Source organism: Anomalospiza imberbis, chromosome 11, assembly GCF_031753505.1.
Source record: "Anomalospiza imberbis isolate Cuckoo-Finch-1a 21T00152 chromosome 11, ASM3175350v1, whole genome shotgun sequence".
Lineage (NCBI taxonomy): Eukaryota > Metazoa > Chordata > Aves > Passeriformes > Viduidae > Anomalospiza > Anomalospiza imberbis.
Genome location: NC_089691.1, coordinates 17,647,010 through 17,674,891, shown reverse-complemented (window position 1 = coordinate 17,674,891; position 27,882 = coordinate 17,647,010). Strand labels below are relative to the sequence as shown.

Here is a 27,882-nt window from a genome sequence, read left to right as displayed (position 1 = left end):
GGGGGAAAAAAGAATTGGGCATTTACTTGACCAACTTTACTGCCAGGTGCTTTTAAAAGTCCATCTTTGTTTTGTGATAATAATATTGGCTTCCATTAATACTGTAAAAGAAAAGGGAATGTTGGGTGTTAAAGTGTGTCTTCCTTTTAACAGTCATGCAATAAAATGCATTAAGCTATGCTAATGAAAACAGTAGAGCTTCTCAAATTACATAGGTGTGTCAAGGGATGTTCAATTATCCTAGAAATTTGCTTAGTGGTGGTTTTGTTTTCTTTAATAGTGTTGATTAATACTGGATTCTCTTCCCCAAGCTAGAATCATTTGGCATTTTACAAAAGTAGAACCTTACCAAGAGAAAATAAATATTTATATTTAGGGCTCTTTTTAGGGAAATGGTCTACACATGAATTCTGGACTTGAAAAAGTGAACTATTTGGTTGTGGATGGTTAGCCGAGGTAGTTCCATGGGGAATTAATGGCACTAAATTTTTTAAAATTTGATTTTTTTAAGACCATGAGGCCTCAGTTGTAATGGAGGGTGTAATTTGCATCTTCAGTTGTGGGTCAGACTTGACCTTTCAGTTATTCCTTTTGACAGCTTTTTCATATACTTCTTAAAGAACAGACTTAAGTGATTCTTTCTTTTCTGTGTATTCTATTTTAAAAAGTCAGCCTTGGGTGTTTTACCAGGGAGGCCAAAGAATGAGAAAACCTTATCCTGAGCATATAGGTTCAGGTAAGAAAGAATCGGTGGCATAATCTGATGAAGTTTGGGTTTACTGATGCTGCTCCTGTTTGGTGCTTATATGGAACATTTCTTTTGAGCAGAATTTTGCTGAAGTAGTTAACATGCAACTTGCAAACTTCTTGCTGAACGTGTTAAGACAGTTTCTTCGGGTTTTATGTGTGTGTGTTTTCTTTTTCCAAAAGCAAGCACTCAAAAGATACCTCCTGGGTCATCTGAAAGATGTTTTACATCAGAGTACTTAATGCTGCATATATAACAACGATGGCTCTGTTGCAGTGTTTTCTAAATCTGTTTGGGGGTTTTGGGGGAGAGATTGGTGTTTTGTTTTTGGTTTGTTTCTTTTTTGTTTATATTGAAATAAATTTCTGCTAGAAGATGTACTTTTAGTTCCACTCTTTAACAAAATTGTTAGTTTTTTAGCCCGTGTTATTTAAATAATACCATTTTTTTCTTTTCATGGGACAGCTAAAGAATTGGCAAATGGAATAGTGGAAGAATAATGCAAATACAAATATATTATTTGTGCAGGGCCTTAAGCATTTTGTAGAAAAAAACCCCACCAAACAAAATGGTGGTAAATAAGAGGTTATGAAGGTTATATGAAGAATCAATTTTTTCTCTAGCAGAAGTCAATAAACCACAGATACAATTCTGCAACACCTGACCTTGTTAAGATGATCAAAAAGAAATATTTGATTTCTTCATGTGTGTGCCACTCATTTAATCGTTCTCTGAGACCAAATATGGTCTCTGCTTATATAAAGAAGGAATTTTGGACAGAAAGCTTGCTCAGAACAAAATACACCATTCCCAGTAACAGTAATTTTCTAAATCCTCTTCACTATGTATATTTTTGGTCTACATTAGTGTGATTCTGACTGGTAACAAAAATCTTGGAGACTGGAGGAGGGAAGAGAGATTAGAGGTGAAACCCAACCAATAATTTGTGCTTTTGGAAAATGCCAAATAAATCTAGCCAGCAGGAGAAAATCTGGTTTGAAAGTTGTACTTGAATAAATAATTCTGCCTTCATCTCACTTCATGTTACTGCTCAGTTGAGGCCTTTTCTTTCACTTCCTTGAATTTTGGGATTTTTGATGTTGTTGTCAGGCTCTCAGGAAATATTATCAGTTGTAGAGGAGCTCTATTTAAGTGTACTAATCTCTTTGATAAGCATTTTCATTAGAAATTTAATCTTAAGAAATATCTTATTAGGATGAATTTAATTCCTCTTTAAAGCTTTATTATTTTAAATAACAACATTTTATTTTCTTTGCCCTGCTAGTAATGTTTTCTTAGTTTCACAAACTGATTTATTCTTAAACCTTATTTGTGGTTCGAAAATAAGCATCTTTTGATTTACCAGGCAGATCTGTGTCTCAGATAAGATCCACTCTGCATCTTCAGTGTGTACATCAATACAAAACACAAAGTTTCCATATGAAAGGATAACAGAAAAATGCCACCCGTGGAAACTTTTCTGGTCCTTTGTCTGTCATCTTATGAGGATGAAAGATGAGATGTCACACAGGGAGTCAGGGTTCACTAAAATCCACACACAACTTCCAGTCTCTTCTTCAGAGGCTGGTGGGACAGGATCTACTCCTTGTACTGCAGCCCAACCTAGCAATGAAGAGACAGATGAAACACAGATACAGCTTGAACTTCTGGAACATACAGGGTGTCAGCTGGGACAGAGATTCATGGAAAGATCTGAGACATCTCTGGTGTTTTCTGGTATGTTTTCTGGCTAAAGTGGGGGGCAAGGAGATAAAAATATTCAAGCAGGGATAAGCTGGGAATAGAAGGTGATGAGAATAATTAACAGAAATTACTAAAAGCTAGACTCTGCTTTCCTGTGCTGTAGGTTCTCTTTCAGCTGCTCCCCCCATTCCCTCTTTCACTTTGAGATTATTTTTCTGATGCTGATTTACCATCTAATTCTTTGTGGAGAGCTGGAACTGAACTGGCAAATCTAGTGCTGTTTGATGCTGCTGCAAGCAATGAAACAGCTGTAAAACAGGAAAATGAGTAAAACAAAGACATGTGATGGCTGAGCTGTGTTCTGTGCCAGGTTAAAATCTCCTTCTAACAACTTTCAGGGGGAAGGGCTGGACTAAGGCTGCCTATAGAAGACTGTCTATGGGAAATAGCTTTCTCTCAAACATTTGTAGCCTTTTCTCTGGAGTTTTGAGGCTGTACCTTTGTGCATTAGCACTGTTGCTGTCAGTGTCACATGTGGATTTATCTGCAGAATGCATAAAGTTTTATGAGGCCCAAGAATTTAGGCCATTTGAAGCCCATCTGAAATTTTTGAGAGTGCTTGGTATAAATGTGTTTGGAGGGTAGGGATTCAAGATTCTTGTATAAATTCAGATACAGATTTAGTGCAAACAAAACATCTTGGACTGGAAATTGGTTCAAAGCAGCATCTGATTACTCATGTTTCTGAGATTTCATGGTCACTCTTTTTCTTGTCTTCACCCTAAAATGCATGTCCACATCTGTTTTGATTTTTCAAGATGGTCTTGAAAGAGCAATCACCTTTACAAATTCAAAGCTTGTGCTTTATTTAATCTCTTGTAACTGCTTTAGTTTTTCTGCTGTCCTCATGACATATGGTGGGTATCCTGCAAGTGTTTAAAGCTAGTTTTTCATGTTCCTTGCTCTTCAGAGCTTCTGGTACAGACTTCAGGTACTTATTAATTTTATTAAGCAGTTCATTCACAACCAGCAGTTTGTCTTTTGTCCAAAGACTTAATTGAATGTCCTCAGTTGGCACTCAGTAACATGGTCTCTCTTAGAATTAAGTGACATAGCAGGGGGAAAAAGTGTGCTCACTAACCTGGGGTTTGTAGGCTTTGCTTTTCTGTGCCAGCAGCTGTTGAGCAGACCTTTGTCTCATCACCCTTAGGACTGCTTTGACCATTTTCAAAGGAATTATCCTTTTATTTTCTTTCTGTGTTCCTCAGACAGATCTGATTCATAATTTAGGAAAAAAATATTGCCAAAATATCTTAATATTAATTTTCCAATTTTTATAAGAGAAGATGTATCCCTGTGCTTATGTATGTCTGAACTTTAAGCATATGTAATAAGATTTTTAGAATCTCATCAGTGGGACATGTTGAGTTGTAAAGCTGTTGTATCCCAAAAGCACCTGTGAGGTGCTGAGAGAGGGTGTTTAGGAGCAGAAGTCACTGCAGCTCCCATCAAGCAACAGCCACAAAAATCTTCCCCAGAAAAAAAAAAAATTAAAATATTTTCCTTCTTATTTATTTGATTTAGATCAGCTTAGTAATACTTACATGTGAAACTGGTTTATTTTTCTGAGTTATGAAAAAAAAGATGTTTTGAAGACTTGGTCTTAAATTATAAAACTAGTGACCAAAATTTTATTAGCTGTATTACTGACCTGTAGAAATTTTTAGATAAATCAGAAGGGTGCCTCTTGGCCCCTAGTGTTAATCTCTTTTGGAAATGATCCTGAAGTGATAATTGTTAGAGCCTCGCAGAGAATTTATAATTGGAAAACAAATTAAATGTCAACAATTAATGAAAGGGACTTTAAATTTTGACCCCACATTTGAAGTATTGTGTAAGTGTAATAACATATCATCTGTGAATAGCATGGAGGAATATAAATCATATGAGGTGTCTGTATGATGTGTAGAATTAGAGATAGCCATAGAGCAAGCTGACAATGCCATTTTGTTCCTCTAAAATATGTTAATCAGGTTATGCATAAAAGGATTTAAAATGTCATCCTGAGCTATTTGTAACTGTTTAAGTTCAGTGGGAGTCACTTCTACAGAAAACATGCAGTTGTATACTGCAGAAGATGGGTTTGTGTTTTCTTTATGCATCACTCTTTTGTGCTGTGTTTCAAAGAGAATAGAACAGATGGGAGTTTTTGAGACAGCACAGCCTGTAAACCTTGAGTGTTGTGAGAGGGTGTGTTATTGAGAGACTTTAGCATGGAGGGTTTTTGTTTTCAGTATAAAGTTGCATTAGGTTGATAATTTTTTTATCATGCTGTTAGAGATGAAAGCATAGTGAATAATCCTCTTTGTCCAACATTTCTAAATACGTAGCACTGCCTTGCATGCTGTGTTCCTTACTTCAGGAGAAACCAAGAACTGACTGTGGCTGGCTGCCAGGGGGACAGCAGTTCATGTCTCCATGTGGGAAAAGCATCTTTGGCTGGCACAAAATGGAATTACACCATTGCCAGGAGCCAGCTCCACCTTTGCCATTATACCACTGCCAGGAGTCAGCTCCAGCTCCTTAATTATTGCTTTTGTGTGAATCAGTTTATCCTGTGTGGAGAATGTGTCCGCACTTAAAACCATTCAGAAAAGATCCTGTGACTTCTGTAGTGTCTCAAGGTTTCCTGCCAGGACAAGCAAAAGTGGTGCCTTTTTGTGTGTAAGGTCGCTGTGTCTTTGTACCCACAGGGTTTAGATGTGTTTATGTTCCCACAGGAGCATTTAAACTAGCATGTTGGGAATGAGGAGGGAATTATTCTAATTATGCTCATTATTTTAATTATTATTACCAGCTGCTGTTGGCCTGGCATGGTTGGTGTGGCTGTGCTGGTGTCCTCAACAAAACCTGCTTACAAGCACAACAAACAAACCTGAGACAGCAGACTGCTGAAAATACATGTATTAGTGTACAGTTTCTTACAGAATAATGCTTATTCCGTGTCAGTGTTTTTCTTTCAGATATGCTTCAAGAAACGCAGAGAATCAGTGGAAATAATTTTATAGGGAGGATTAGATGAAATGTCATATTAATAAGGATATTTAACATGAAACTGAATTTGTTTTAATGTAAGACTCCGTTACTACTTTTATAGCAGAGGAAAACGTGAAAACATAAATAGATTTTGGAGTTCAAGCCAAATTTGCCTTGGTATTAAATACAAGACATTTTGTCTGGCCAAGTGAGCCTTGTGCAGCTTTTAAAAAGTACCTGTAGCTTTCAGAGCACTTGGGATGCACAAATGTTAAGAAAAGGCACTTAGGTAAATCAATAAGTATTTTACCTTTTCTCTGGGTGTTGTTTAACTGCTGGTTTGAGATAACCATAAGGTGGATGAGCTCAGTGAGCTGTCTCATGAACTCTTCTTAATGAGCATTATGTTATTTCCCCCTCTTGTTTTTTCTAGACTGTTCAATTAACCCCCAGACGATGGCTCAACCTGCAGGAGTACCAAAGCAAAAAAATAATGGCAGACCATGGGGTTACAGTTCAGAGATTCTTTGTAGCTGATTCTGCAAATGATGCCCTGGAGGCTGCTCAGAGACTGAGTAAGTTGACTGATAATGGGAGGACTCTGCTTCACTGGGTAGCAATCTGGAAAATAAATTGTTTTCTAATAAGCTTAAACAGTCTTTAAATCCACACTTACTGAAAAACTTTGATATTTCATCCAGACCATAAATATATGCTCAATTTTACATATGAACAATTTTATACTGGTAATACTTAGAACTTTGTCAAATGTTTTGCATGCAGCATGTAACGTGAATTCTTTAAATAACATTATAATAATTCAGAATGTCGTGGATAGTTGTGGAGGATTTTTTTTTTTTGTGTATTTGATATAACTTAAGGATCTGAAATAAATGAACTTGTGTAAAAAGCTGTTTTCAAACAAAAATTCCCTCTATTAAAAAGCAAAGGAAGGAAAAGGTTGTGGCCTCTCCGTTTTAAAGGATACTTAGAGATTTGTTAATGTGTGTGTCCAAATGAAGAAATAGAAAAGATGAGTTGAGTTACCATCACAAAAAGATGTGACAGTGGCTTGAAGAGAAGACCCTGCTTCTGGAGCTATATTTTGTTTCTCTGGTAACACCCTCATTCTGTTGTGGTGAACAAACAATGTTAATGTGGGTCAGAAATGAATTTATATAATAGCTTTTCTCTCTTAAAAGAAAGTGTTAAAGTGCTTTGTCAATCTGTTCTAACTGAAGTAATTTTTCTACTTTTTAAAGTTGTACAATTTTCCTCTTTTCATTCAGCTTTTGTTAATATATCAAATATCAAAATGCCAGAGGCCAGACATTATTGTAGTCTAATTGTGTAGGAGCAGGAAGGTTTTTTAGTTTATGCTTTACATAATGCACAGGCCACTTAGTTAAATGCATTTCAATTTTGCACACTGGAAGGTAAATTAACACAACTTACTCATATCCAAGATCTCATCAGAGCTCAAGTAGCTGAGTAGCATTAGCATAATGGCTTGTTCAATCTCTAGAACTTTATTAAGGTGATGCATTTTTCAGGGATCAAAACCTTCTTATGACAATCAGTATATTTGAAAATATACCTGAAACAAAAAATTAAATGCAAGTATTATGGTCATTTAGCAGTACAAAATGGCAAAATTGGACATAAAGCAGAGGACATGAAATTGGAGTGTTTCCAATCTGGATATCTGAGAAAATCAAGGAATGCTAACTGAAGCTGTGGCAGGTTTATCACCAGTCTTACAGCACTTAAACTCTCCTCTTCGTGATTGAACTCATAAATGGATTGGCCTGTCCAATAACTATTGCTGTTCTTGATCTCTGTGACTATTTGGAGATATAAATTACTCCATTAAAGCAGTGAACCTCCTCTGTTTTATGATGCTAAGTTTATTTTAAATAACCTCTGCAGCTTGCTTGCTTTTCAAAACACAGAAATATCCATCTATTAAAAACCAACAGACAAACTCTGTTTAAATAACAAAAAGAAAAATCCAGAACCAAAAAAACTTGCTCATGCAACTTCATCCAGTAAATTTTATTTTAATTGTGTGGGCTTGCTAGCACTTCAGAAAGTGAAGTTAGTGATACCTTTCATCATTTGATGTAGTTGCATTCAGCCATGGTGCACTACTGAGCATGAAAGAATTGTGGTTTATGGTGTGGAATCTATTTCATGTTGGAATGACTGACATACCATTGATCCACTTAATAATTAACAACATCCTCATTATCATTCTGGTGCTGTGCTGTCCCTGTACTTCTAACATGCACTTTGAAAATTCAGAATCAAGAACATCAGTTTTGCTGCTGTGGTCATTATTGTTCCAAGATTTTGCCAGATGTATGTTCTTTATGATCCCTCAGATTAATACTGCCTCTGTCACTCAAGGTTATCTGCACAATTTGCAACTGAATATGCAACCACACAAAGTAAAAAAATATGGGAAAACAGGAAACTTCAGCCTACAGGAGGCATGAAATATTATGAAATAAAATAACCAGTGAAGGCAATTTGGGGATGTTGTTGATAGACAGACATTTTGCAGTGAAATGTGGGGAGAGGCCAACCTCCCCTGCCAAGACCTGCTCAAAAATCTCACGTTTTAGGTGCTGTGTGCCACATTGCAGCTGTCCTTCACACTGGCTTCTTCAAACAAGAAAAGGTGTTTGTCAGCATATTTTAAAGATAAAAACAGGATAAAGTTCTCAAAACTTGAAAGTCAAAGGTTTAGTATTTTCCTTCTGAAAAGAAATTCTGTAGCCCTCAGGAATACAGGAGAAACAAGAATTTTCCTTTATATTCGTACAGCATTACATCACTCTTATGGGTCTGTGTGTGTGATAAAGGGGTACAGGTAAGGGGATAGGAATTTCTGTCATGGAAGTCTGCCTAAAGTCTGGAATTGACAATTTAATTTCACAATTTCACCAACTGTTTTGTGCTTGGCAGAGCTGTCTTTACTGCTGCAGGGCCTGTGCTCACCAGTTTTGCTATTGTTGGATTTCCTGTTGATGCAATCGAAAGAGATGAGATGAGATGATTTTTTGCTGCTGTCTTCACTTGTCAGGAAGGTGTTAAAGCATGTCTTCTTGAAAGGGTTTGCCTTTATCCAGTATCAGCAGTTTTGTTACACTTTGCTCATTTCCTCTGTTTCTCTCTATTTTTATTAATAGATACGCTGAATGTTAATTTTTCTCAGATACTTTCAAAACTTACCAACTGCACAAAAGACAGCCTGCAAGGAATTTTTAATGGAACTGAAGGATTGTTGTTTTTTTTTTTCCTTCTAAGATAAGAATGGCAGATGTAAGAAAAATTGACATGACATCACTAATATTGACTTCAAAAGAAGTTGTGCACAATAAAGAATACAGAATTAAGCCCCAAGGAATTCATTGCCTTCTATGTGCTAAGCAATTTCCCAGTGTAACTTTTGTAGAGAAGGCAATATTTACAGAGTGCCAAGAAATTCAGTCACAATAGTTTTCTGGTTTGTGTTAAAATTCTTGGTTTTCAAGAGAGGAAAGAAAGACATTGTCCTGTTTTGCTGCACAGTATGGTGTTGCTTGATCTGCTCTCTGAAGAGACTTAATTTGCAAACAAGTTCTTACAATTCCAGTGCAACTATTTAATAGGGAAAAAAATAAATACTTGGGAGCCAAGTTTTTGTCTGAAATACAAGCTCACGTGGCTGTTCTTGTATTAACTCACAAGTCTTCTGATCTAATTCTCACTTAATTTAAGGCTTGTTTAGCCAGAGAAGGCATTTCCTTCCTTGCTGTTTATTTTCCTTGTACTGCAGCACCAATGCCTAAGGAAATAATCCTTATATAGACTGTGCATCATTTGTGAAAGGAAAATCTGTGCACTGTGCATCATTTCAGGGCATGGTTTGCTCTGGGCTCCTCCAGCAGAAGCCCTTGAGTCTCGTGTTCTGCTCTTTGTGCTCTGCCTGATGGAGAAGTTATTAAGGGACCCATCATTTCCAGCTAGGAGGTGGGCAGAGCTGAGAGGGGTTGTAATTATGCTGGAGGGGGCTGCTGTGCACTGTCATTTGGCTCTTTGGATCAGTAGAGAACGTAGAGGTGGCTGGCACTGCTGACAGTCCTAAATCGATGCTGGGAACTTGGCATGTGTTTCTTTTTCTGAATTTTAACAAAAGCAATAGAATGCTGCCTGTTGCCACTTAGAGTGTTTCATTACATTTAGGAATCAGTCAGGTGCAGTGTTCACACTCTATCACAGAGAAATGCAGTTCAATTGAGTGCAAGGTTTTTATTCACGCTTCTTAAAAAAATAATAAAACAAAATATAGTCTCTGCATGTCCTATTTCTATTGCTTATGCATGAGGGAACTCATAAAATTCGGCTTTGGACTGAAGGTGTGCTTTTTCTATCAGGCTGTAGAGGTAAACATGTATTTTATAAAGAACAGAAAAGGTTTATTGAAGCATCTTTTCATGAGGTCATTTACCTGTCACCTATTATTCACCATTTTTTAGAATATTGAAAGAGTTCTTGGTCATGTGAGCACCAGTCTCCTTCCTATCTCAGCTCCTGAAGTTTTTTTCTTCCCATGGCTTTTTAATTTAAAGGGAAGGCTGCATTTTTAGGTGCTATTTTAGATCCCTTATCTGAAAATTCACCTCTCTAGTGCCAGTTGTGAAAACCACTTGAAAGCAATTTATGTTTAGAAGGGATCAAAAATTGACCTTTAGGCTGATAGTGTCCTTTTTGTGTAGATCATGAAGAATTTGTTGGTGATAATGCAGTCTGGATTTAATTTAAGCTTTTATGCTGGGAAAATTAAAAACATCCTTGAACCTGATGTTTCTAAGGATATTTGAAATGTGAATTCAGGTCCTTTTTTGTTATACCAGGAAGAGCTTTTCTGTGAGTATCCTGTACAGAGTGGCCCTCTATACAAATTTTTTTTTGAGAATCTTGGCTACTTAGCTGATCTTTTTTTACTGTCATCATGGGGTTGCTTATGTAATTTAATTTCCTCTCTGTTTCTGTCCATCAGGATTGGTCGCAGAATTGCTTCTTTCAGCATTTCTGTGATTTCCATATTTCTTTCTATTCTGTGCTTCACTGTGAAGTAATAATTTTTCACCTGTGCATAATGAGTTATTTCTCAAAAACCCTCATGTACTTCATGGTTATAGCTAGTTATTATTTAAAGCCACCAAGGTTATCCTTTTCTGCATATGTTGAAAAAATCATGCAATAGCATTCCAGGGAACTGTACACAGAACTTTGCTTGCTGGTGAGGAACAGCTCTCCCATAAGTCCTCTTATTTTCTCTGACAGCTTTTATTAAAGTTCCTTAGACTTAAAGTATAGCTTTCTGAAACTGTTCTTTTCAGGCAAAATAATGCTGTAAGTTATAACATGATTGTATTCTCAGATGGATAAGTATTTAGAAAACAATCTTTTACATTTAATAGAAAACTGGTGGTGGATGAGCTACCTTGGCCCACGTTCAGTGTTACTGAGCAAAGTATTTCTTTGTTCCACTTAATGGATTTTGCCTTGTCAGAGGGATGAAATCTAAAATTAGAGTGAATCTGCATTTTCCAGCCACTTCTCAATGATAGAAAATACCTGTTAATACTCCATTATTTGCAGTATTCATAGGCATCCCTTGAATACATCCACAAAATTTGTCAGTGTCTGTGGTTTTACTCTTTCTGTCCCCTGTTCTGTTCTGTTGTTTCTTAGACCCTTCTCTTCCCTGTGCTCATTTGCTCTTTTCTTCTCAGCCCTTCTCCCACCTTATGAGTTCTGATTGAGAAAATCCTCTTCCTTTTTTTTTTCCTTTTTTTTTTTTTTTTGTGCTAAACAGTCAGTTGTTACCCTATTTAGCATAGTTAGAGCACATGTTTAGCAGTTGTGTACTGCTAAAAGCCATTTGTGTGCATACTGGTTTTTTGCTTGCTGAAGTGCTTTGCTCAGACCCACATTTGCTTCACTTGGCAATCATAGAAGGTAATGTTTCTGTGTATGAACAAAAGGCAAATACTGATTGCTAACCATCATTTAAATGATATTTAAGTTTTATCAAATAATATTGCAAATAATAGTTTTTTTCCTACATTTGTCCATGTTGCAGTAATTTGAATTTTAGAAAAAATCCCAAAGTATCAGAGTTGTGCACACAACTTTAAGATTCTCACTTGTGTCTGAAAATGATGAAAATAATGAAGTAGAGTAAAAATTATGAAGGCAACATGTCGTTTGCTGCAGTTAAAGCAATCCTTCGTAGGAGGCTTGGTAATTAATGTGTCAGTGACCCAATTTATTTACCTCATCTTCTGGATGAAAAAGATCAGTCCTGGAAAATCAGAGGTGCTAGGAAAGGTGTTACAGTGATTTGTTCACCTGATGTGCTGTGCTAGGGAGTTTGGAAGAAGGTCCTGGGGAATTTGCTGTGATACAGCTACAGAACAAACCAGCAGTAAAGCACCTCTGCATGGTAGTTCTTTTTATAGACATTCTTGGTTTCCTCAAACATTGCTTTTTGGGGCTTTAGCTTTGTCTTGGAAGCTGAGCTGCACGAGGCACAGTCAAGGTGGAATTAAGACTTCACTTGAGGGTTTCACACTCAGTGAATGTTGGTGCTACAGGGCCTTTCCCCTGGATAGGAACCCTAAAGCTGTGCTGTTTCCTCCTCAGTGTGTGTGGGTTGGTTGGGTTTGAATCTTGTAATCCAGCCTGTGCTCCCTCCCTTTGCTTCCCTCCTCCCTTTGTGTCTCATGCTGAGAAGCTTCTTCACAGAGGTGGCAGAGAAGCGCAAAACTTCTATGTGCAGCAGTGTTTAAGAAGTGCAACATCCTTGGAACACCCTGTGAGGGCTCTCTGCCTTTGCTTTCCTGCTTGTCTCATTCCACCAATGTTTTTCCACATAAAGCCTTGGCACCTCTGTGTTTTCTGTGGGAACCAGGCAGCTGTGGAACCACACATGCATTCGTTGGTATTGGCCACGTGTGACATTCACATTCTCTGGATAGAGAGACATAATTCTGTCTCTCAGGAGAAGCACAGAGGGAAGAAGAGCAAACCATCTTTATCTCTGCTCCTTTGTTTTCCCCATGTGGAATGTGGTGTGGAGATTGTTCACCTGCAGTGATTGCTGGGTGGGATTCTGGTGAAGGTTGTTTGGGGTCAGTGACCAATGGGATCCAGCTGTGGCTCAGTTTGAGTCAGGTAAGTAAGAAGTGTGTATGTAGAATAGTATAGTATCTCTTTAAATAGTATGTTAATATAATACAGTATAATTTTAATAAAGCAGATTCTTCAGCCTTCTGATCTGGAGCCAGACATCATCATTTCTTCCCCGCATCCAGAGTTTGCTGCATTTTGCTCTAGCCACATGTGTTTCATCCTGTGTGCCAGAAGAAACAGGTGGAGAAACTTCCAGCTTCTCTAACTGGGAGTTTCAGTTTTATTCTTTTCCAAAGAAAGCTAATAATAGATTTTGTCAAAGTTCACCACCGGGTATTGTTTTGTTTTGAGCTGAACCTTTTTGTTTCAAGTTAACTTAAAAATTGTGGGTTTTTTAATATTTTAGAAATGAAAATACTTTGCAGGACCCTCTGCCTCCAGAGGGATTACAGAAATGGTTATTTTGAAATGCAGTGTTATGAAAAAAGAAATTGTTTTGTTTTTCTTATCTATTCCCTTTGTTAGAGAATTACATGCTGAGTGTGAGTCAGTAAATGCAAGCTTGAGACTGCTTACATTAGTTGGATATTTTATAACCAACTTTGTCACCAAATGTCTTCATATTCAATAGATTTATAGTAATATGAGTAATGGCTTGGGGGCTAACAAATCAAAATCTCATTTCAGATGTTTGACACTAATGTTGAGCTGACTTATTGTTCTCTGTGTTGGATTTCTGATCAAATTACCAAAATAGCTGCTTGAAAGTAAAACACAAAGTTAAAAATATTCTAGAAATAGGGTACTGAATTCAAAACATAACGTGTGCCACAGAGTGTGGGCTTTTGGAAATTTCAGTTGTGTTAAGTACACTACTGGATTTTTGTTTATAAAAGAAGGAGGCAACAGCAGTTAGAGTTCTTGATTCAGGAATTTTATTAGGTGGTAAAAAATGCAAAGTTTTACAAGGAGGGAACAAGATGACTGCTGGTATTTATCCCACTCTTGTCACACCATATTTTATGGTTCTTCAAGGTAGTTTTGCAGCTGCAGAACAATAACCAGATGCGTAATTGAGAAGCAGCTGCATGAAATTTTCATTTTTTTATGCATAAAATCAGAACCATTAGACACACTTTATGTATAAGGTATGAAATACTAAACAAAAATGTTTTCTCTGTCATACTAGCAGCTGTGTGAAGGAGAGAAATCACTCCTTCTACTCTCTCTAGATGCCCATCAGCTTCTAAATGTTCAGGGCCTGATTACTGAAAGCAAGTTTCATTCTTCTCTGGTTGTCTTTCTTCTTTTCCTTGTTTGTTACTCTGTGCTGTGTGGTGCTGCATCTTCTATGTGATCAGTCCCAGTGGATAATCCCATGTATAGGAGTCTCAAATACAGAATTGATGCTTATGCCTGTTTTTCATTTAAACTTTTCACTAAAAGGACTAGTAGCACTATCACGTTGAATAAAATCTAAGGAATGATGGCAGTCCTAAGATAGGATAGTTTATAATTGATATTGTCATGATTTTCCTGATCCTGATCTCCTGTAGTGTCCCCCAAGTGACACAGGGTACAGCAGGAAGATACTGTTGTTGGTTATCTACTTGCTATATATTTGTGAATATATTATATATATAAATATATTATTTGGTAAAGTTACTTTAAAAAAAAAATTGTCAATTGTTTCTGTTAAATTTATTACACCTTTTGTCTTTATGCACCAGGTGGTGGTTTAGGATGGGCTGGATTGACAAGTAAGGATATTAGCTTGTACATTTGCTATAAAAGCACATAGTTTGGAACCAAGCCAGGAATCTCTCACAACTGACTTTTCAACTGTTGTGAAGCTCAGGGAACACCCAGCATCCAGCCTCCACAGCATGATTCCCATCCCCTATTTCCTCCTCAGCCTCTTCCAGTCAATGAGGCAATATTTACTGGTATTTTGCAAAGGTTAGGATGACTTTTATCTTTAAAGATGGGAGTAATTTACAAGTTGAATGTATCAGCAGTTGAGAAGTATGATCATAAGAGGCTGTGATTATTATTTTTTTTTGGTAGATAATCTCTACCTAAAATGGTAGAGCAGTTTTTGAAGCTAAGGATGTTCTGACATTTTGTTAATCTGCTACTTCATATTTGAGAAAGTGCTGTGAATTTAAAATATGTTTATCTACATTTCTTCAAATATTTGCAGTTCAAGAAAAGTAAAATATTTCAACACATTTATGAATACAAAATATGTCTTTGTAACCCTGCTGGACTCATCTGGGAGATATTATCTGACTCTCTGCATCACAGTATATTTTAAATGATGCTCTAACCCTTGGGAATGTCACCACAAAAAATATTTAGTCAGAATCGTGTTCAGGGTAGTTCCAGAAGTTAGCTATGCTCTTATTTTAAGTGATTTTTGTTTTATTAAGAAAAATCTGAAGTTGACAATTTTACCTCTGTGTGGCATACTGTCCCTGGTCCTACAGTTAAAGTCAGCTTTTGTTCCGTGCATCATTATGAAGGGGAACATTTTTCTTGCACCTCCCCTGGGCTTAGTTGGACTGCTCATCTGAGTAAGATGAATATGGCTAAACTTCAGGCTATAAATCTTAAATTTATTTATTGTTCTAAATACTTAAGAGCAGCCCTGGGGGTTTTGGAGAAAGAGAAGAGAAGAGAAAGGCAACCAAGAAGAGTTTGCTGTATAAACAGTTAACAATATAAAGTCACTGGGAAGATTCACCACTGCTGCACTGCATTTCCTTCTCCTCCTGCCAAGTCTTTGAGCCCTCTATTCCTCCAGTTACTCACATGTACAGTTTAGCAGTGGCTTTCCTTATCTTGGTGTGTTGTGCTTTGTCCCCACTGAAGATTATTCGTAATAGTCCTGATGCCATGTCTGCACGTCCAACACCCCGTCTTGTTCTTGTTCCCACAGATAAATCTTGTACCCAGGTTTTGGGTTTAGCTCATTAGATGTTCAGTGTGGTTGATTTTCTTACTGGCCTTTCCACACCTGGCCTTTTGCTTGGATATTTTGGAAGAAAAGTGGAACAAGAGAGACTTGAAGCTGGGTACTGCAAATTTGACTATCATAGGATATGATTCTATTCTTATGAAACCTTCTTCCCTCTCCCCCCCCCCCCCCCAAAATTAAATACAGGCTTATGTTCCATGCCATAAAGTAATCTGCCACTTAAATATGATGATTAATGTATACTATAAATAACTTGCTTATTTTATCTTCTGAGTGGCATTCCTATTTGAAGTGCATATACAGTTTGTATTTGTTTAGTTGTTTTTTTGATCTGTAAAAAGCCAAGTTAGGTGCTTAAAGGTGTTTGTATGGAAAAGTTATTTTACAATTTTAAGATGAAAAAAAAAATCATGTCTTTTCATATTCTATGTTGTTGGTTTACAAGATGAGACTCCTGTGTAATTGAGCTTATGCAGCTTTGTGACTATTTCCACATTTTTGATTTATGGGTTTTGATTTATGGCTTGTTTTTACGCTGAGTTTCTGATGTTTAGTGTCCTTTAAATAATGAGAGGTCTGGACTTCCACAGACTGGAGTAAGCATTCCTTCAGAAATCTCTCTGCTGCTGAAGAGACAAAATAAACCAGTCAAATTAAATACTAGACAGAGACTTTTAAGGGCCAAGGTTCAGGGGTAATTGAACATGAGTTGCATATCATTGAAGATGTCTCGATGTCAGAATTTTCAGTTTTGCAGAAAGGATGCAATTAGTGCAGTTAACAGCAGGTAGGGCAACGTTAATTATATGTTCTTTTGTCTCTATGAATTGTTTTAGCTATTTAGAGCCACCTTTTGCATACTATTAAGTAAGTTGTGCTGCAGGAGGCTTTCTGAGAGTAAACTGTGACCACAGTTTATACAAATGTGGTTTATACTGCCTTAGACACTGATTCTGAACTTGATCTTGAAGGGAGATAGTTGGAATGTGAGAAATGGCAGAAGCATGAACAAAACATCATGCAAAAGTGTTGCTTTAAAGAAAGATTGGCCTATTGTATATTTGACATTTCAGTGAAATCTGGAGCTCTTTTCAGCAGCACAGAGAGGAGAAGTAATCTACTGGAGGTTTATTTTCAGCTGTTACCTCATCTGATTTGTAAACCAGGCAGACACGATTCCATGACTCTGCAGAAGCTGAGAAGTGGGCTTTCTGACGTGGCAAAGCAGCTTGCTGACCTTAAGTTAATGAAATATTAACCAGTGCTTCACAGTTCTCAGGATGACACAGAGCATCTGTTTTTGAGGATTCCTAGCAGGGGCCATTGGGATGGTGCTTAGCTCACACACTTGTCATTTAAATGGCAGACTGGCTGAACTCACACACTCAGCTGCTCTACAGATGTGGTGTACAGACCTGCTGACAAGTTTGACACAAATCTGACCCATGGTCCTGCTTGTCTGAAGCTGAGAAGGTGCTGAACTGCACCGTGCATGAAGAGTGTGGCCATTTGAGATGTACTCACTCACCTGTTGTGTCAGTCCCTTTATAGGTTCAACACAGGTTCAAGGCACTTAAATCAGCTGCACATTCTCTTTCTTTGCTAACAAAAGTGGTGTTTATTCCAATTCTGCATTTTTACCCAGAAAAGTTCCGTTTATATGTGAGTAATTGGGAAAGCTCCAAATTCCACTGTTTGATATGACTGCTCACTCATTGTGGTGTTTAGACTGTGCAATTTCATTAAAATATATAGAGTTCAATCTCCAAGCATAGTATCTGCCTTCAAAATCCCCACAGAGCTCAACTTGCAGGAAGCCTAAATGAAACAGCTTTGTTGGTTTCCATATCACGTTGCGATACATCCTTTCCTGTAAATGCTGATTGCCAAACCAAAAGCTCTCTCTTTCTTTGATAGTCATTTTTCTAGGCTAATTTAATGATACGAAACCTGTAAAACAAGGAGTTTAATGTATATAGTTATATCTTTGCTGCTGAGGTGGTGATTGGAGCTTGAGAGACAAATGCCAAGCTGTCAGAACTGGGGGTTTAGGATGTTTGTATTCCCTCAAAGGACTGGGAAAGAAAGGCATGGAAGCTTCTAATTAAGCAGGGCAGTGCTATCAATAATTGAATGTATGTACTGCTCTCTGTCTTTAACTAACTGCAGAATGCCCTGTTGGATATTAGAATTTGGTTTTCTTATGTACTCTCCCCGCTCTTTCCAAGCTCTAAAAGCTGATCATATATCTTAAGGAGAATCACAGATTGCATTCCTTGGGTTTCAGCTTAGCAGTGGTTGGCCTCACTGCAGTCCATTGGGTCATAATTACACAGAATTTACTGTGCTGTCCAGAAAACTGCTCTGAACTGCCCTGTGTGACTAGTCAGGTGCTGAACTGATTCTAATGAAACATTTGGGCAAAGCTGTGTGAACTCTTCCAAGTGCACAGGAAAAAAAGAGATTTAAAAGACTGGAGTAGTCAAGGTAAGCACTGGGAAACCTGGAATTGACAGGAGGTTCTTGTGCTACTCAGTGGGCATTTGTGTGTCCTCAGCTTTCCTGTGAGGCTCAAGAGCAGGTCAGCAGTTTGTAAGCTCAGACTTCTTCAAGGACTTAATAAGAATTTGTGCAAATAACTCAGGAAATTTGTAGTCCAGGAGTATCAAAAATACCTGGTGTTAGGGAATGGTGGTTTCTGCCAATATCAACACATTATTCTGTAATACAAGTTGTGACAACAATCAAACAAATTAATTAGCAAATTCCATAATTTTGGGCTCACAGTGGGTTAAAATGTGTCTCTGGTATCTAATGTCCCTACTACTCACTGTATACAGTAAACTCAGGGGAGCATGGACCAGTGGGAAGAAAGAGCCCATTTTAAAAGAGTGAAGAAGAAGGAGCCATCAAAACAAATATTCCTCCCAACAAAGAACTCCAATTAAGAACAGCCCTAGACCAGAATGAAAATGTCTACCTTTGGACCCAGAAGTGCAGTGGAAGGATGAGCATAACACTAGGAAAAGAGGTAGCAATTAGAAAATAGTTGTGTAACAATTTTAACTGCGTTATTATAGAGGTTTTCCCCCTGCATATAAGCATTAATTCCTGTTCTGTAACAAGTAAAACTGCAATTAAAAAAAATAGCAACTACACTGTTGAAATCATGGGTATATTTACAATGTATTCTTGGCTTTTTGTGTGTCTAAATATGTAAATTGTGCTTTCTCTTTGCCTGTAAACAAGGTTTTGAGTGTGACATTGCTCGTGGCCTAGGTTTCTGCAGACACCTAACAAGTGTGACCTGCTTCCCTGAAGCTCATCTTCTGTTCCTCTGGAAGATTCCTGAGATGTGTGGGCTTCTCTGCAGGAGTCCAGTATTTGGGTTTTTAAACACCTTCCCCCCTTTTTTGTTATGAATCTAAAGTTAGTACACTGAGACTGTTCCCCACTTGGAAATATTTTTCTACAAGAACAAAAAGACAGTTTCTTTTGTATATAGAGAAAGAAATAGGCTTATGTGCAGGCATGAAGTATCTTAAATAAAACATTGTCCTTTTTCTACCTTAGTTCAGCTGGGAAAATCAATTTTTGGTTCCTCAACTGCAAAGAAAGATCAAAAGGAAAAACTGACAGTCCAAACAAAGGGCAAGGTGATGTGGGCTGCTTGCACTCCTGTTCCCTGGTGTGCTTCATACAGGCATTTTTCCAAGCAGAATATATTTACAGTAGATTCAGGGGTGATTTTTTTTTGTATCTCCAAACCAACGGTGCTGTGACTAAAAGTGACCTGAATATAAAAGTAGAAACCCCCTGCTTTATATTACAATTTGTGGAGTTCTTTCGTGCTAATTTAGGCAACAGTTCTCAGATGTGTCAGGTTCCTCATTGCAGAAAAATACTTATATTTTAAAGAATTGTCATTGATTTAACTTCACTAGAACTGGCCAAAGCCAGAACTTTTTTCTTTTTTTTATTTTTTTTTAGCATGTTATGTAATGCAAGAGAGAAAATATCTTCAGTCTTGCTTAAATGCCAACTGGATGCATATTTAAATCTTCATATGAAAACTAATTTCAGTCAGTGGTGAGGGAAACTTTATGGAGATTGGCTTTCCTGCTTTGTATTGATTCCTGTTTATATCTTTAATAAATAAAACATGATTTATTGTTATAAGCTCATATTTACAAGAGGAGATTAAAGTGTCAGCAGGAAAAACAGAAAGGAGGAGTGTGAAAACTCTTTAAAACACACAAACTGAAAAACAGCTTGAATAGCTTCTATGAAGTGTATTAATTATCTTTTGCATAAATTTAAAAAGTTGAAATTAGTTATAAAAGTATTTGATTTTAATGTATTTTCACTTCTTTGAGAGAATTATTGTGTGGATGTCAATTTTGTAACCATATTAAATGTTAATTCAATGGCTATTATAAGTACAAAATAAACAGGCTGCATCTGACTCAAGGCACACCCTTTGCAGGAAAATATTTTTGTCTGTGTGTTGTGCATCAGCGTGTTGGGTCTTTACCCATGCAGGCAGAATGCATTTACATTTGGGTCTCCATGTTTGGCATGTCTTGGCATGGCAGGGATGCAGATAACTATGTACAGAATGCTCATTTCAAATACAGATGGTCCCAAGTTTCAAAAGCAGCAACTGTAGCTGGCAGCTCTGGGACTTTTGGGAGTGTTTGCAGGGAAAGGCACTCTGCACTGTAGCATTTGAAAAGCAGAACCTTTAGACAGTGCCTCCAGATGATTGGCACAAATGACCAGTGGTTTATTAAGTTTAGGCCTATGATTTTTTTTCCTCGAGCACTGATTAGCTCCAAGACCTCCCCATTCTCATCAGGTGTGTCCAAGGAAGGTTTTGAAAGCAAATCCATTTATTTAAGGCCTTAAATTTGTGTGTCTGTGTAATTTGTAAGGCTGACGTCAATATTTCATAACCAATAGAAATAGGTCTGTGTTTTTGATCTGTGTAGATTTTGAGGCACTTCAAACTGCTTGCAGCTTGTTTATTGGGGAGTTAAATTTTAATTTTTGATGTCAAAGTGCTCTGAATTAGGTGAGTGGTAAGAAGCCATATAGGAAAATTATTATGATAGTAATGAAATGTGCCTGATTTTGTAACTCTGCTCATTTGCAAAATTTTTCTTTCTTTGTCTATTCATTAATTAATTGTTTAACAGGAGAGCTCCTGGGAGATGTCAACAGGAAATTGGCGGCTCCACCTGCTCAGTCTGCAGTGCCATGGAAGTGTCACTGTGGTGCTTTATCACTTCACTTCTTAGACAGGAGAGCAGAGGTTGGCTGTAGCTCTCTGCTGAAAGTAATGCACTCTTCATTTTCACTTTTATTTGTTGTCCTGCTTCTTCTTTCACTGCTCTGGGGCAGCTGAGAGCTTTATGAAAAACTTACTGCATGGAGCACACGTCACTGACCGGGGTGGCCAAGGTCAGAGCCTGGGATGTCTGGTTCTCTCCATCAACACCTCTCCTGCGCTGCTCCTGGAGCTTCCCTCCAGAGCTGCCCTGGACAGAGCTGTGGATCAGCCCACTCCTGGGGGAAATGACTTGATTTCACACCAACATTCCTGATGTTCCTCTCCTGCTGCCAGGTCCCTTGTCCCCCTGCAGTTTTGTTTTTTGGGTTACAAGCACAGTGACAGTGCTTTGCTCTGAGGGTGGGGGACCTTTATGCCTTGTTTTGTCTTCTGGCTTGGCCCTGGGAGGTCCACACAGGCTGCCCTGGAGGGTGGAGAATTTCGTTTTACTCAGGCCATTGTTCTGAAACGTGCTGGGGTTTTGTTTAAATGTTTACACCTCCTAATGTTTCCTATGCTGAAAAGACAAGAAATTGTTGATATTTCAACCTTTCTACAGGCTGCAGGTGAGTAGGACCTACTCTCAATTTAGTTGCTGCTGCTTCAAAATTCCTTTAACAAATGCAGACTTGGTTCTGCAGAAACCAACTGAGGTGATGTCAGAAAATCACTTTGGTGTTAGTCAATTGAAAGAGAAGATGTGATTGTAGATGTTCAGTTTCAGATCAGTGGTAATAAAGCAAAAGAAAATTATAATGTGCATTATTGGATTTAATTTCTCATGTATCCAGAATACTTGGCTTTAAAACTGTAGTCCAGAGGCTTTGCATCTGATTTGCTTTGAAGAAAAATCTATTAATATCGCAACAGCTACTTTTGTGATGGATTTGAAAAAGTCTTTTCTTGTGAAACAAAGGAATTTGTACACACAAAGAAAAAAAAATTGGTTGTGTTAAAGAAGTGCACAAGAAGAAAAGAAGGAATGGTTTAGATTCATTTAGGTTTGTTCAGGACATGTGCTGATCTGTCTTAGGGGAAAAAATAAGAAAACTATGAGTCTGGTTGATAATTACTGCAATATCCTTGTCACTCTGGGATAAATGACTACACCAAGATGGACAACTTTACTAGCACTGTTCTGTAAAGGCAAAATGCTGGTCTTCAATATTTGTTAAAACATCAGTAAGGTTTATAATGTCCCTTTAACCTTTTATTAATTAACATTTGGGTTTTCTAAGGAAGAGCCATGTTTTATTTTTTGCTGTGGAATTTTTAAAACTCAGCCACTGGGATTTTCTTGCTCTTTTTCACTTGGGACTGCACTAGCAACCAAAAAAAATGTTACTGATTCTGGCTTTGCCCGGTAAGGCATCATCATTGAATTTGAATACTCTTCCCTCTGTCCCCAGCCAGATAGCTAATTACAGCATAACTCTTAGAGGAATGGTGCAAAGATGTATATCCTGTATATCCCTGGGGGAACTGGTTCATAAATTCAAATCTAAAATTACCTTGTAAGATGGACACTTTCCCATGGTTTTGTTGGATAGCTACAGCTCGGAATGTGAAACATAGTTGTGTCATTGTATAGCCTTAATCAGCTAATTAGTTACAGGCCACTTAAAAAGAGATCTTCAGGAAATACTTAAATCTATTCCCTGTTAATGGAGGACAATGTGCACTTAACCACGGTTACTTAGGAAATTGCTGTCTTCTTTCGGACTGCCACCCTGATTTCTCAGGATTTTCTAAAGCCTTCTGAGTTTACATTCTTGTAAATTTTCTAAGGCAACTTTCTGTAAACAACCTATTGTTTTGCATTCTTTCATAGAGGCGGAGAAATTTGATGCACTGGTGGTTTGTCCAGTGTCGTTGGAGAGGTGGCACGTTCACCCTCCAATCCACTGGCACCTTTTGAGAACTATAAATGATTGGAGTCAGAAGAAATAAATTAGTCTCTTCATCGTGACCAGAGCTGCGATGCGTCATTTTTCCTTGTGTCCTCTAGTGACATTCAGACTGTCTTCTCTGGCAAAAAAGTGGTATTTTAGTTCAAAACTTTTCTAAGCATTTCTGAAAGGCAAAATGCACAAATGAATGTGATTATCTTTGAGGTACTGGATCCTGGCAAAGAGTTGTGGCTCTTCTGCTGAGGGAGCATCTGTGGAGACCTGCTGTGCACCAGGTTACTACCAAAACTTTTCTGCCACTGTGTGCCATCTTCTAGCTTGGCTTGAGTTGTGTAGGCTGTGCTGCAGGTTCTAGGAAATCTAAAGGGAATGCCAGCATGAAATACCAAGGAAAGAAAATGGAAGCAGAGGATTGTCTGAATTGACTGACCTCTGGAGTGGATTGCACCAACTAATATGTGTGTGAATAAATATACTTAAATTGTTCATATGTATAAACAAATATAGTATATATATGTCTGTGTGTGTGTGTGTGTGTGTGTCAAAATCTCTGCACATTATGCAGACTTCCAGTAGTGGACAGCAGTAAAAGCAGTTATCCCAGAGTTACCCCAGGTGCTTTGAAGGAAATTTCTCCCATTACAGACGTTTTAGTAAAAAGACCATTCCCATGATGCAGGTAGTTTTTTATTTCCATTTTACAGTAAGGGACTTTAAGAGTTTATGTAACTTCAGGAACTCAGGTGGGACTCTCAGACCAAACTGCTCTCCAATCAGCACGTACACAAGATGTAATAAAGGGCAGGGAAGAAGGAGGTGGCTGTTCTGGAGTCATTTAGAGGAGCAGCTTGCGCTGATTTGGAGTAGGCTGGTTTTTCAGCTGCTGTGTTAGGTACTGGGAATTCTTAGTCCCTGTAAATGGCAAGGTAGTTTACATTACTGGGAGCTTGTAATGAGCTGACAGGCTCCCAGTCCAGTCTCCAACCCATGGATTTCATTTCTCTGACTGGCAGGTACTTCTGGCTGGGCAGGAGCCCTCCTGTTAGCAAATTCATGGAGTGAGTAAAGGTGAGGAGTATCAGAGCCACAACACAAGTTGTGCTACACAGTTGATACAAGCTGTTGTTGTGAAGTTACACTTCTAGAAGAAAAACCTTAATTGTGAACTTTAAAACATGCACTGTGATTAATTGTAACCTCCAGTGGCTGGCATGGACCAGAAGTGTGTGAATGGGAAAAAGGCTAAGGAAGTGTTTGGAGCATCCTAGACATATGCAGACATTCCAAAGCGTAATTTCCTTTCTATCATTCCAACCATATGTATTTTTATGGGCTTTTTTTATTGCCTAAAAATTAGAAAATAACTTTCAATTGTTGTTTATGAAGCACCATATGGCTGTCTGTAATTTTGGCTTCTCGTGGAATGAGGAAAATGAAATTAATAAGAAATCACACTCAGAAATCTATTATTAAGTTAATGGAGCTAACAGCTTGTCCAGTGTCCTCATACAGATCATGTTGTAGCTGCATATAATAAAAATCAAATCCATATAAAACCACAGAGAAAATGAAGTGGCAGAGAGAGGCTGAGCCAAGGAGCTGCATGTGTTGGTACTGGGCATGGTCATGAATGGCTCAGCTAACAAGCTACTGGTGAAAATCAAGGATATAACATTTATTTTCACAGTTGCTTTCCCATGTGCTTGAAATAATTAATATTTTCTTCTAGGTGGTTTATGAATTAAAGGCTTATCTCAGGATAAAAATCTCTTGTCTTATTTTTTATTTTCATTTTTCAAGTAGAAATTTGTCTGGTCCACCCAACTAAGTTGTTCAAAGTTCTGTGCATTTTTTTGTGGCTTAACATTCAATAATTAATGGGAACACTTTAAACCTAATTTTTTTCTCTCTTAACCTGGCCTAATAGGCAGTGAGTTTTCAGAGCTGAAACTGTAAAGTTTGCATTATCTTGCTTCCACCAAACATCCAAATTTGAAGGCTCTTAATACAATGGTGTGAAAAAAGAATACATCACAAGATGAACATCTATAAAAATTACCAAGCTATGAAAAGCACCACAGGACTTTTTTCTCCTCCTTATCTGGAACATTCCCTAAATTGCCTTTCTTCAGCATTTTTGAAAAATGTCTGCAGATGATATGATACTAAAAAAAAAATCACAGAACAAAAAAGAAATCTAGAAAAAATAACCAAAGTAAATGTTCTTTTTCTTTGAGGGCTAATTAATATTTTCAGGGATGCACTGTTAGGTATGTGTTCTGGATGGGTTTATGTTGAATGCCTTGGCTGTATGTGTGAGAAGGAATTGTATAGGTTGGGTAATTTTATAAAGCTGTAAAAAGAACTTTGTTCAGGTAATACAGATTTGAGACTATGTTCTAAACAGGGTTTTTTTTCAGCATTGAATCTAAATTAACCAGTGTATCATTGATCAGTGAGATGGCCTTTTTATGGAGTAATTAAGTCTGAAATATTGAATTAGATTTTAAAGATTCTTCTAATAGGTCTGCTCCTAACCTTTTTCCAGTATTAGATTATTTTGGCAATTGCTTCTATTTCACATATGTGATGAGTAAACAAAAACAGGAGGAGGATGATAGTGCATCCCTTATTACCTGGGCTCAGTGATTACTGGTCTTATCTGACATTAAGTTATAAACACAAGTTCTTATCACAACTGGAACTTCATCTCTCTACAGCAATTAATATTTACCAATTGCCAGGGGACTAAAGTATTTCTTTTAATACTGCTTAATGTAGTAGGATTTTTTTTAATGCAATTAAAAGCTAGATACCATGAAATCTAACAGCAGGAATCCTTAGAAGGATTTTAAGCAAACTGTGCAGAAAAATATCTCCAAGAGTAAATATGGTGGCTGTTCTGGTTGCAGTGTTTCTATGTTTTAAATAGATACCTCTCGATTCATTTTTTGTATTTCATTCTCTCCTGCATTCTTTACACCTTTATGTGGTGAGTTTTCTCGGCCTGGTTCATACTTGGATAACTCTATTTTCTAGATCTGGAGCTCTGGAAATGAATGACCTTTTGCCCAGACTCCACTTAGTTAACCTGCACTTAACAAGAAGGAAACATTAGAACCGACTCTGTTCCTTCTTCCTGGATTTTCTTTTCATTCTGGGTAAAATTCATGGCTACTCCAGATGGCCAGAGCCATACCTGTTCATCATTTTAGTCCCACTTTTATCTGAAGAAGAACTTGAATGTCACATTTGTGCAATCCCTCAGCCCAGCATCTCAGTTACTGGATTTTCCTTCTCCAGCTGGCTTTTACACCTGGTATCAGGTGTCTGTTAGAAGCTGTGCTGGAAAAAGATTCTCTCTTTAAATTGAGATAGTGTTTATTTTCATTGTGGGGTCTGATTTTCTTCTTCAAATAGAAAACACTTCAGTAAATGAGGCTACATCTCAGTGGTCAGTACTGGGGTCTTAAAAATTGCCTCTTAAGTATGTGATTTCTGTCTGTAAGTAGTGAAGAAGGTTGGGAAGGTGCTGGTGGTGGAAATTGGTTGTGAGGAGGGGAAAGTCAGGTATTTTGGGTTAGTTTAGGCAGGGGGTGGCAAATCAGTGGCTTGCTTCTAAATGAGGGCAAGGAGTCCAGGGCATATATAGAATAACAGCTCCAAAGTAATACTTTTCAACTTTCTGTCTTTAGCACTACTGAGGCAGACATAAATTCTTCAATGTGATCATTTTCCCATCCAGATGTTTCCCAGATAATGACCAGTCTAGCATGATTCTCTTCAGAGGCTCAATAAATTATTTCAGCAATATATTGAAAATTTTGTAGTTAATTCCACTGAATGAGTTGGGTAATGAATCAGGCTACTGGAGGACATTTCAGTCCTGCTGGGCTTGGCTCAGATCAAAATACTGCCAGATTTGCTATTCTTTTGTATATTTCTAGTTTTGGATGTGGATTGATTTATTTATTGTCTGAACAGCAAAATGTGTGGTATCTAATGCAGCCCTACACAATGAAACAAAAGCTGAGGGATACAAGGCTAAGAGCTAGGGTAGAATTGTATAACAAGAACTGTCTCTGGGAGAGAAATGTTAATTTTGCTAAAAATGTAAATTTTCAGCTGAGAGCTGTTCAGTATTTTCATTGCTTAGGGTAAAAATGCAAACTGTAGAAGAGATTTAGGTTTGGAGCTTCATTAAGAAGTTCTTCATGAAATGTGTCAAAGCCTCACTGAGGGAAATATTTATGCAGGCACCCAAATGCCAAGCTGGCATCAGTGTGTGCTTAGAATTAAGCAGATAACCACCTGTTAGATGAAAGCATCTGTAAATTGTTGTAAAGAGGAGAAATGACCACTGTGGTGGTGAGTAAAGAAGTGAGGTGCCTTGAAGTGGAGCAGTGCATGCGCATGGGCACCTGTCAGGTCACTTTGTCCCAGCTTTTACAAGGCAGCAAAAGATGATGAAACCCTTTGCAGGAATTTAGTCCTGGCCTAGTATTGGCAGCCTTGCAGAAACTGGGTCTAAAGTTGATGCACTCTGAGATTTCTCCTTTGAGCCTGCTCCTCACACTTCTGAAGGCTGTTGGTTGCCCAGCCTCCACTGTGTGATGCCCTCCACATTTCTTTAAGCTTTGGCTTCCATTGTAATGCTTATTTTTAAGGATCCTGCTGGGCATAGCAGGCCTGTGTGGAAAGACTGTGCTTGGCAAAGGGCTGATTATCAAGTCTCTGCTTGAGCAGGGTTCACCTGTCACATTATGGATTTGTTAGCACTTCTTAGGTTGTGGTGGTAACATTGCAGTTGTCTTTACTCTCTGCATATTTTCCAATACGAAAGAGAGAAAGTTTAGATTTTGTATCAGGAAAGAATTCCTTACCATCAGGGAGGTGAGGCACTGGAACAAGTGGCTGCCCCATTCCTGGAAGGGTCCAAGGCCAGGTTGGACAGGGCTTGGAGCACCCAGGGATGGTGGAAGGT

The 27,882-nt window shown here is 37.9% G+C and overlaps 1 protein-coding gene across 4 annotated transcripts in view; it reads left to right on the top strand.

Annotated features, from left to right (window-relative positions):
- Positions 1-27,882, top strand: part of SUCLG2 (succinate-CoA ligase GDP-forming subunit beta) — a 113,042-nt gene that overhangs the window by 15,297 nt on the left and 69,863 nt on the right. For all 4 annotated transcript variants that reach the window (XR_011003124.1, XR_011003125.1, XM_068202212.1 and 1 more), the window contains exon 2: positions 5,922-6,063. Coding sequence is in view for 2 of the 4 variants with exons in the window: in XM_068202212.1 (XP_068058313.1) it covers positions 5,922-6,063 (142 nt within the window). In the remaining 2 variants the exon portion in view is untranslated. The remainder of the gene's footprint in view (positions 1-5,921; positions 6,064-27,882) is intronic.